The sequence below is a fragment of the Capsicum annuum genome, chromosome 3 (genome assembly GCF_002878395.1).
Source record: "Capsicum annuum cultivar UCD-10X-F1 chromosome 3, UCD10Xv1.1, whole genome shotgun sequence".
NCBI classification, from domain to species: Eukaryota; Viridiplantae; Streptophyta; class Magnoliopsida; order Solanales; family Solanaceae; genus Capsicum; species Capsicum annuum.
Window position 1 is genome coordinate 12,485,639 of NC_061113.1, and position 11,448 is coordinate 12,497,086.

Sequence of the window (11,448 nt, forward strand, 5' to 3'; positions counted from 1 at the left end):
ACGAATGGAACTCCCAAGTATTTAAAAGAAAGGGTTCCTTCTACATAACCAAGTTCCTGCATAATCTCCATCTTCACTTCTTGTGATACACCATTAATATAGAGGGAACTTTTATCCAGATTTATCTGTAACCCAGAAGCATCTGAAAACCTTTGAAATGTATGCTTAAGTAGCTTGACAGATTCCATATCTGCCTTGCAAAACATGAGTAAATCATCAGCAAAGGACATGTGAATCACTCCAAATTTCCTACATCTTGGATGAAAATTAAAATTTTGATTCTGTGTAAGCTGGTTCATTTCTCTTTGCAGGTACTCCATTGCCAACACAAATAGGTAAGGGGACATAGGGTCCCCTTGCCTAATACCCTTTTTACCTTTGAAAGGCTTTGTTAAACCTCCATTGAGCACAAGTGAGTATGACACAGTAGTCACACATTCCATTATCCAGTGTACAAACTTTTGTGGGAATCCAAGGTCAACCAGCATAGATTTCAGGAAGCACCAATTCAAAGTATCATATGCCTTTCTCAAATCTACCTTTAAGACACATCTCGGAGATATTCTCTTTCTTGTATATTCCTTAAATAACTCATGACTAAGTAGGATGTTGTCAATGATGCTTCTGCCTTCAATAAATGCAGATTGAGAGTAGCCTACCAGTTGGTCGATCACACCTTTGATCCTATTTGTTAATATCTTTGCCACTACTTTGTACAGTGTAGAGCAGCATGCTATTGGTCAATAATCCTTCACCTGGGTAGGGGATTCATGTTTTTGAACCAGTGTAATAGTTGTGCAGTTCCATGCTTGGTCCATGGTACCAGTAGAGAAGAATTTTTGGATGGCATCACAGACATCATTTTTAACAGTAGCCCAGTTTTTGGTGAAGAATTCCACTGGAAACCCATCCACTCCCGGAGCTTTATCCATGGCCATGCCTTTTATAGTATTATCAATTTCATCAATAGTTATCTCCATGATCAAGAAGAGTTGTTGCTTTCTAGTTAAGCACACACCATTCCGGATGACTTCAGTATTAGGACATGGTAGAGTAGCTGCATTACTTCCCATTAGCTGTTTGAAACAGGTCATGAATTCCTCTTCAAAAGCTCCTAGATCTGTTAACTTAGTTTCTGTTGTTGTATAAATGGATGTGATAGTGTTTTTGCTTGCTCCAATTCTCAATTTTTCATAGAAATATTTAGTGTTAGCATCACCACTCTTGATCCAACATGCCCTTGATTTCTGTCTCAGCATCTTCTCCTCTACATCACTCCATTTGTTAATTTCTGTAATAAGGCTTTTCTCCTGATCAAATAGAGTCTGACAAAGAGGGTTGTGTATAATTTTAGCTTGTACTTGCTCCAATTGTTGCCTGGTTTGGTTGAGTTTATGGCTGTAGCTAGCCATGTAGGTATTCAATTCTTTCAGTTCAGCTTTGACTAGCTTCAGTTTCTGCCAGATAGCTTTCATTGTAAGCATTTCTACCTGTTGATACCATGTCCTCTGAACCACCTCAGCAAACTCTGTATGCTCCATAACAGCAGTATAAAGTTTAAAGGGCTTAGGATACAAATTAATCTGCTTACCACCTTGGACTAGGAGAGAAGTATGATCAGATATACCAGGAGTGAGTGCATCAGCTTCAATGTTTGGATACATACTCAGTCATGCCAAATTACCCAGTGCCCAATCAATTCTGCTAAGTACTCTTCTTTGCACAGGTTGTTTGTTATTCCAAGTGAAGAAGCTCCCTTTGGTTCGTAGAGGAGTAAGTTGTAGATCAGCAAGTAGGTCCTGGAATCCTTGCATCTCTGCTTGAGTGACTGGTTGCCCAATTCTATCCTCTGTGCTAAGAACATTATTGAAGTCGCCAAGCAACATCCATGGATTATGGACTTGAATTCCAAGCCCTTTTAATTCATGCCATAATAGTTTCCTTTAGTGCAATTCATTTCTGGCATATACAACTGTAATGTATGTACTGAATTGTGTAGCTTGATTCTCTACAAATAAATAGATATACTGCTCATGTACATCTAGCACTTGAACAGTTAGATGTTTTCTCCAAAGTACCCATACCCATCCTAATTCAGCTTTTGTATAGTTACATTACTAGTGCCAGTCAGTATTAAATTTCTGCAATATTTTCTTTGAAATTTTCTCCCTGGTCTCAATACAACCAAAGAAGTCAACCTTATTCTTCTTCAGAAAGAGGAGCACCTCTTTCTGTTTGAAGGCTTGATTAAGCCCTCTAATATTCCAGGAGCTGATAATCATGGGGGTTTAAATTCCCTCCTACCAGATTCAATCATCCTTGAGGATCTTGGTTCATTAGTTTGTCTCTGTATACTCAATACCTGTGAATTAGCCTCAGTTCTCTCTTGGCCATCTGCTTCACTTTGTATTTTAGTGCCCTGCTGCTGTACAATTGTTTGAGTTGTCATTTGGTCCAGCTTCTCCTCTTGTTGTGGTGTTGGCATTTTCTCTTTTGGTACTCTCTGTCATTCCTGAACGGGAGGTCTATGTCTTCTCATTCTTCTCCTTCGTCGTGGAGGTCCTTCCTGATGAGCTCTTCAGGCTATTCTCTGGCCCTCTTCCAGCAATTCACATCCTTATGGCTAAGCTTTAAGCAGTCATGGCAAAACTTAGGCTTCCACTCATATTTTATCCTCTGTTGGAATGCCCCTATTGGTACAATTAGTTCAATATTCTTAGGCAACACCCTGGAGACATCAGTCTTAATAAGCACCCTGGCATACGATATTCTTTCCATTTCAGCAGTAACTTTATCTGTGTACAGAGGTTTCCCTACAACACTAGAAATTTTACTCAACGCCTCAGTCGACCAGTACCCTACAGGCAATCCAGGGAATTGTACCCATAAGGGTATTCTCCTAATGCATTCCGGGTTAAAATCAAAGTCAATTTTCCAGTGTTGTAGTATAAACGACTTGTTGTGGAAGGTGTATGGCCCAGCTTGCATAACACGGTCCCTATCCTCAACTGTGTTGAATCTAAACATATAGTACCCATCATCATGATAGAGGATTTGAGGTTTGGGAACAAAATTCCATACCTGTTCAACATAGTTTTCTATTGTTCGCACATATGGTATATCCCCTATTACATACTCAATCAAAGCTTTAACCCAATAATCCTCTTGTGCTCTTATGTCATTTTCATCTATCGTCACCACTGGTTTCCCATTGTTCTGGATTGGTGGGACAAAACTCAATGATTTTCCCATTTGTGAGCTTCGATTATTTACTGGTTTTCTTTCTCAATTCTCCATAAGAGAGGTGGGTCGGTAGCTCTGTGGCTTGGTTTCCACTTCCTTCTCCGGAGAGGTAGGTCTGCGGCTCTGTGGTGTAGGTTCAGTCGATGTGCTCACATCAGAGAAATAAAGTCGGCGGGGTACCGTCGTTGTCTCCGAGGCTATCGTCTTCCCCTTCAGTTTCGCAAGAGTTTCACCTCCATTCTTAGGTTCACTGATTTCTTCAACAGCTTGGAATTGGGCTGGAAGAAAACTTCCAAACGTAATCGGAGCTAGTTGTTTTGTATTCCGGTAGCTGGTGTCACTAGATTCTTGGTCTTCTCTGCCGTCGGGGGTTGTCTTCGTCGTTTTGCCATTGGCGCAAGTTAGCCTACCTTGACTTATCGTGCACCGAGAACATTTGTCCCAACAAATTGTGATTTTAGTATTGTTGGGTGACAGTTTTCTACATTTGGGCTTTGGCTAAACCCAATTTCAATAAGGGGAAAGGACAAAAATAGCACATAAAATTAAAATAATATCTTAAAAGTAGCCCCTAAAATTAAAAACCTGATAACTAGTCATTCCATATTCTTAACTCAGCTGAAACTAATCTCAAAAGATAGTCAAATATTTAATTTCCAATTTATAGTTGCATTTGTTGACCAAATAGCGACCAATATTGGTAAGCTTCTTCCGCTTCTTCTTCTTTTTATTTTCGTTTTTTATAGTTGTCATTTACTGCTTTTCTTTTCTTTTCTTTTTTTTAGATTTTTTTCTAGTTTCATTTTTGCTGCTGGTTTAATACAAAAAAAAAAAAAAAATTACTCTTTATTGTTTAAACAATCAAATATAAGTTTGTAGTTATTCTTTTCTAACTAGTTGATGATGTTATTTATTTTATTTTTATGTTTTTATATAAGAATGATACAATTTGTATACACCATACAAAATATATTTTGTACAGTAACTTTACAGTTTATATACCCATTCTATATGACAATTACATAATTCTTATATATTCTATACAATCTTTAGTTGCAATTATTGTATATACTTGCACAGTTTCCTCTGTAAAAGGTGTATTTATGTTGTATATATACTGTATCTATGTGGTATAAAAATGTATCAATCTAATATAAAAGAGTATCAATTGGGTATATGGATACTGCATATGCATGCATAGGTTTTCCTTCTCTCTTGTTATAAAAGTGTATAAATGTGGTATAAAAGAGTATCAATTGGATATAGGGACTGCATGTGCTTGCATAAAATTTCCTTTCTATTTTTTAAAAAGTGTATCAATGTAGTATAAAAGTGTATCAGTGTGGTATAAAAGTGTATTAATTGAGTATAGAGATTGCATGTATCCAATTGGGCCAAATAACTAGAAAGGGGAAATAAATTAGGCCGACTAGCTGCAGTTGTCCACATTTTCAAATTATGGGCCATTTTTTTAAAAAAATGGTCAAACCATGTCCTTTCCCCTATTTTTATTCGTTTGATTTTTTTGAATATTTTTATTTGTTACGGAAAAAAAAATTTGGGTCAAAGTTGAGAAACTTTTTTTGGAAATTTTATTCGTTTCATTTTTTATTTTTGTAATTTAATATTATTGAAATAATTTTAAAAGGTGAAAAGGTAATTTTATCTAAAGCGAAGATTTTTAATGAAGTGCATAAAGTTCAAACGTTATTTCTAAGGCCCATCACACTTTTAATATTAACTAGTTCGACTATACGCGCCTCACGCATGTACCTTACTTCAAAAAGTTCAGTTTTACAAAATTACTTTAATATCTTAATTAGTAATTGTCTATAAAAATATATATGATAATTTATTTTTGTAAACATACTAAAATTTTAGAGAACTTATATCAAATCATAGAAAAAAGCCTTTACGTTTAGTTTTTTTGTGTGTCCTTTTTTAATTCAAAGTATTGTTTACTTTTATTTAATTTAACAAATTATACGTAAGGTAAAATTTTAATTGATTTAGAATTGTTAAATATTATGATTTCTTTTCTAACTTAAATAAGGACTTTAATTAATTTGAAAGTCCTATTGACAATAATTTGAGAAAAATAGTGAAAAGATGATTTAGTCTAAAGGAGAAACTTTTAATGAAAGACGAAAAGTTTGAATCACTTTTCTAAGGTCTTTCCACTTTTAGATTAGAAATTATATATATTATAGATTAAAAATACATATTAGATATTAGAGATTAAAAATACATAGAGATTAGAGATAATATCTCCTCAGAATGGAAAAACCAATTTTATAGCAACCAATTTTTACTCATCACATCTTATTTATTTAAAGTACTTTGTTACTTGATTTCCTTCTTACATTAAATTTACTGTCATTAATTTAATTTAATTTTTTATCTTTTTCCTTTAGACTTGTTCTTAACGCACCACACTCACATTCTCTCATAGGTGTAGTCAAATGTAAATTTGATCACACGAAGATAATTTAAATCACAATCAAAAGAAGAAAAAATTTAAAATACCATAAACATTAAATAATTTACGAATTTAGGCTAAAAAAGTATAATATATTCACCTTGTCATCTTTCAAAGATCATAAACTCGTATAGCAATAAACATCTAAGACATAAATGAACTAAAAATTCACACTATCATACAACTTCACATAACAGCATAGTAAATTCCATCCAAACATTTTTTTCAAAAATATTAGTGAACAAAGAATGAGAAAAAAGTACCTCAATGACACTGAAACTGTTGGTGAAGACTTCATCGATTTTTTGTTTTCGCAAACGTACAACTTAAATAAAAATAAAAAGAAAAAGAAAACTCATATAACAATAAACAATTAAGAATAAATTATCAAAAAATGCAATAATCATACAATTACTCCACATAACAATATAAAGAATTTCATCTAAATTGTTTTTAAAAAATGCTAATGAACAAAGAATGATAAGAAAATACTTAATGACACGGCGATTGTTGGTGAAGAGTTTATCGACTTTCCATTTTTGAAGACTACTTAAATCAAAATCAAAATTAAAAAAAAAAAAAAAAAAAAAGGTTAAAACCTCATTTTAGGCACAAAAGAAGTGTGACAAATTAAATTCACCTTGTCATATTCCAATAAACATAAATTCAATAGCAATAAATAATTAAGATATCAAATTTTTAAAAATTAGCGTCATACATGGAATTCCATTCAAACTATTTTAAGAAAATACTAATAAATAACAAATGAGAAGCAAGTACCGCAATGATACTGAAATCAATGGTGAATCTTTTTATATAGAGTTTAGACTTCCTGTTTTCAAAACAACTATTTTTATAAAAATATATTCATAAATCAAAATGAATTTGATTTAGGACTCCTATGATTGGTATTATATATAAATTATTTATATTATATTAGGATACAACTGAATGTTGCAGCATTAAATTTTTTTTAAAGAAAAATTGAATGTTGAAAAATAAGGAAATTTGTTAGGACAAAATTCAAATCAAACTGCACTATTGACAGTTTTTATAATTTTTCAAAAATAAAGTTCTTTGTTTTTCAAAAAAGTTGGACCCTTCTATTTTTCTAAAAATAAAAAATAAAATATTTGTGTAATCAAGGAGCTGCAACGTTACGTTTTGTTAAATCCAATAATTTCCACCAATATGGGTTGTGGTGAAGTGGATGGGGCTGCTTTACCCTTAACCAGAGGTCGAGGGTTCGATTTTGGGTATGGATAAAATTTTGTTGGGAGAGCCGCCACCTTAATAGACCCTGCAGTACGCGGTCCGAATTAGTCAGACTCCAATACGAGCACCGAATACCGGATGTGAAATAAAAAAAAAAAACCAATCATTTGCATTAGTGAACACAAGACGTTATTGGGAAAATTCATAAAAGCAACGTGGAAGATGTAGAAGTGTGAAAATTCATGAGAGCCAAATATAGGTGTATAATAAATATGCTCTTTTGAGATCCTAAACATTATTTCTTCAGCTCTTTTGGTAATTGTCCAATTTTAGGATTTGTTTTTCCATTATAATTAAATCTTTCCTTTTAAATTAAAAACATAGAAATATTTTAATGTTTAGGACTCTAGTTAATATTAAATATAATAATATAATAATCAAAAAAATAAGTAAAAAGACTATTTTCTGTATTGCGAAAATTTTTAATGAAGGGCGAAAAGTTCAAATCACTTTTCTAAAGGTCTTCACACTCTTAATATATTATAGATTATAAATTATAGATATAAAGATATATACTAGTGTAACCACACGTGTAACGTTTGATTATTTAAAATTAAATAATGTTCTATTGCGGAGATTTTTAATGAAGTGTTATTCAAATTACTTGTCAAAGATTCTTCGCACTTTAATATAATAGTGTAAACATAAACATATATTTTAGCACAAGCACATATATATTTTACTATCAGAAATTTTAAGTGGTTGATGGATCATTATTTTTACGTTTGTCATGCAATACATCTTTCTCTTGTTGTTAAAGATTTAAAGAGATACATCAATTTGAACCATATTTGTGATGTTATTTTCTTATATTTATTTAAAATCTTTTCTTGTTAAATCTTTACAAAATCACTAATTACACCCTTATTGTGTACTTAAACGTTTAAAAATTCGATACTTCGTAACTTTTTCTTATCTTAACACTTTTCTATTTATTTCTATATTTTTTAAATCTTCTTAAAATCAAATGTAGCTGACTTAGAATTGTTAAACTAATGAAAAAAGTATTAGTTGTCATTAATTATGGTGACTTCTAATAAGGAAAAGTTTTAATAAATATATTTAATTAATTTTCAAATTTTAAATATAAAAAAAATAGTTAAAAAATAATTTTGTCTAAAACAAAGACTTTAATGAAGGGTAAAAAGTTCAAACAATATTTCTAAGGTTTTTCACACTTTTAATATATTATAGATATAAATTATATATTATAGATATAGATATAAATTATAGATTATATATATTGATATAAAAGATTATAGATATAGCTATAGATATAGATATGTGTGTATATATATAAATAATAATGAGGTTTTATTATATTTAAAAACATAGGAACATTAATTCAAAAGGTAGTAGCCAATGGAGGAGCCAGGAATTTGACGAAAAGTGTGCAAGTTTTTTTCTTATTTGTGTTAACGATGTGTAAAATTAAATACACTCTCACAATAGCTAGTATTTAGCCAATATACACAACATAATTCTCCTATGAAGGATTTACACGTGACCACCCTTTGATATAGGTGACTTCGCCCATGGTAGTAGAATGTGTGTATTTACACGCGTAAATATCTCATCCTAATCGAAATCACGTGAATACAATATGTGATAGTAACTGTATGTTAATGCGTGCATTTTCAAAGTAAAAACTGAATGTATGTATCATCAATTTTGTACGTGTACGTCCGTGTGGACAAGGCCAAACCTATCGCCAGGCCCCTTACGTACGCACGATCTTTCACTTAGACACATCAAGTGGACATTGGTTCATTTTGGCACCTCAAATAGCGTAAAAGTGTGTCACTTTGACACCTTTTGCTGAATCAGCAAAATAATATTAGTGTGTGAGTTATACTCTCCGCTGAGGTGGAAAGTGATGAATAAAATGCTGACACGTATCATTTTTGTCCAAATAATATATAAATAATTAATTTTAAATAAAAAATACCCAAATAATTAATAAAAAAATACCCCCTCCCCCTAACCTACCCACCCCACCAACCTTCTTCTTCAAACACCCCACCTACCCACCCAATGCCGCCCCACCCCACTCACCCTACCAGTCCACTCACCCACTCCCACCCCACCCATCCCACCAGTCCACCCACCCACACCCCCACCCCACCAGTCCACCCACCCACCCGCCACCCCCACCCCACCAGTCCACCCATCCATCTGCCACCCCCACCCCACCAGTCTTCTTCTTAAAACACCCCACCCACCCCGCTAATATTTTTTTCGATTTTGCTTCAATTTTTAATTTTTCTTCACAGATTTAGCTTTATTTTTTAATTTCTTTCATCAATTTTGCTTCGATTTTCAATTTTTCTTCACTGATTTTTCTTGATTTTTATGCTTCGATTTTAATTTTTTTTTATTGATTTTGTTTAAATTCAATTTTTCTTCACTAATTTAGCTTTATTTTTTAATTTCTTTCATCAATTTTGCTTCGATTTTCAATTTTTCTTCACTGATTTTTATGCTTATCTTTTAAATTTTTTTATTGATTTTTTTTAAATTCAATTTTTCTTCACTGATTTAGCTTTATTTTTTAATTTTTTTTTTATCGATTTTGTTTGATTTTTAGTTTTTCTTCGTTGATGTCGCTTATTTTTTATTTTTCTTCATCAATTTTGCCCTTAATGATTAAAAAAAAGGTGCTTATTATTTAATCTTCACGAACCTTTAAATGCGTATATAAATTTCTCTCAATAATTCTTATCGTTAAATAAATTAAAATTGACAAAAATAACGGATAAAAATGTGAAAGAAGTATAAATCAATGGGCGTTGAGTGTATATATTATTTTTGGGAAGACGAACTCCTAAATATGTATCTAATTTTTAAATCTCTCCCAATAATTTTCACCATTAAATAAGCTTAAAATTGACAAAAATGATGATAAAAATAAGGAAAAAGGTATAAATTAATGAAAAAGAGTTAATATATTGTTGGTGGGCCAAATTGGGTGCCACATCAGCCAAAAAAAGTCTTTCACGTGCCTTCATCGAGGTGCAACACATGCAGCTTGCTAACTCATCAAAAGGTGTCAAAGTGACACACTTTTACGCTACTTGAGGTGCCAAAATGAACCAATATCCACTTGAGGTGCCTAAGTAAAAGATCGTGTGTACTTAAGAGGCCTGACGATGGGTTAGGCCTGTGGACAATGATGGCTAGGATACATGTGTAATATTTAAGAATCATTTGCTATTTCTATCTACACACACATATGGCCATTCTTATTAGAATCCTTTATGTATCTACATCTTACAGCAGTAATATTTCTTCACGTGAATATGTTTAATTTCTAAAAAGAAATAAAAAATTGTTTTATCATAAATAGAACCAATTCATGCAAATGACACTCTAGAGCACAAAATTCATGTTTTATCATAAATAGAACACAAGACTTATAGCCTCGACCCAATTATAACTGTACATTTTTTTTTTTTTAGATTTTTTATGGTGTAAAATTTTTAGTTGTAGATAGATTAGTTAGCTAGTATGATTAGTGGCGGAGTTATGTTTTTTATCAAATGTGTTCATACTTTTAGAATTAAGAGGTGGAAAAAAAATTGCCATACTTGGGGATTGAACCCACACACCTAGGTGAATCTACACACCCTTGACTGCTGGGCTATTATTGCCTTTTATGTCAAGATTGTTCAGTTATTATATATATTTTTAAAATATTATATTCAATTTATATATTCAAAAAAAATTTCGACGAAGGTTGTTCATCTGACCACGCTTGCGATAATGTAGCTCCGCCCATGAGTATGATAAAGCGTCATTATATCAAGTGACATGTTATTTTCACCACACTTAAGCAATAATGAAAATACATTTTTAAGACCACAAAAGGTGTTCGTAGAGTAGTAAGTAGTCCTTTGTGCTTGATCAAAGGTCTCGACGACCTCTGTGATCTGGATATGAAGTCTTCTTTGGTAGGAGATGTTTTACTCCCCATAATAGGAATTCCCAAAATGAATCCAGATTAGCCGAATCTCAACGAATACCAAATACCAAGTGAAGAACAAAAAAAAATATTTTAAAGTTTACTTCTTAAATCAACTCTTCAATTACGTACACTTTTAAGTAATGAATTCATCTATGGTAGAGAGCGGTTTAATTCATCTTCCCTAATGCAATTTCGGCGTAATCCAGATTAGCCGTACTACAGATCGAATACCAAATGCTAAGTGAATATTTTTTTTTTTGAAATTACTGCTGAAAACAACTCTTTAATTACATCTAAAGAATCTTAAAAATAAAGAATCTTGTCTTTAATAAGAGGTCTCGAATTCAAATTGCGCTAATAAAAAACTTTCTAATTAAAAGTGTTTTCCTTTTCATGGATTCCAATTAGAGCATCTGAATTAATTTGACCAGCAAATTCAAAAGCTACTTTTAGCAAATTCAAATGCCACAGTAATTTACTTCTACCT

General features: G+C 32.1%; 2 protein-coding genes across 2 annotated transcripts; both read right to left on the reverse strand.

The window, feature by feature from the left end:
- Nucleotides 1-740: 740 nt before the first annotated feature.
- LOC107865556 lies at nt 741-1,664 on the reverse strand. The gene has a single exon (XM_016711801.1). It carries the CDS (start codon nt 1,662-1,664, stop codon nt 741-743), a length of 924 nt encoding a protein of 307 aa, XP_016567287.1.
- A 919-nt stretch (nt 1,665-2,583) lies between these two features.
- On the reverse strand, nt 2,584-3,252 carry LOC124896569. The gene has a single exon (XM_047408139.1). The coding sequence runs from the start codon at nt 3,250-3,252 to the stop codon at nt 2,584-2,586; it is 669 nt and encodes a 222-aa protein (XP_047264095.1).
- Nucleotides 3,253-11,448: the final 8,196 nt, after the last annotated feature.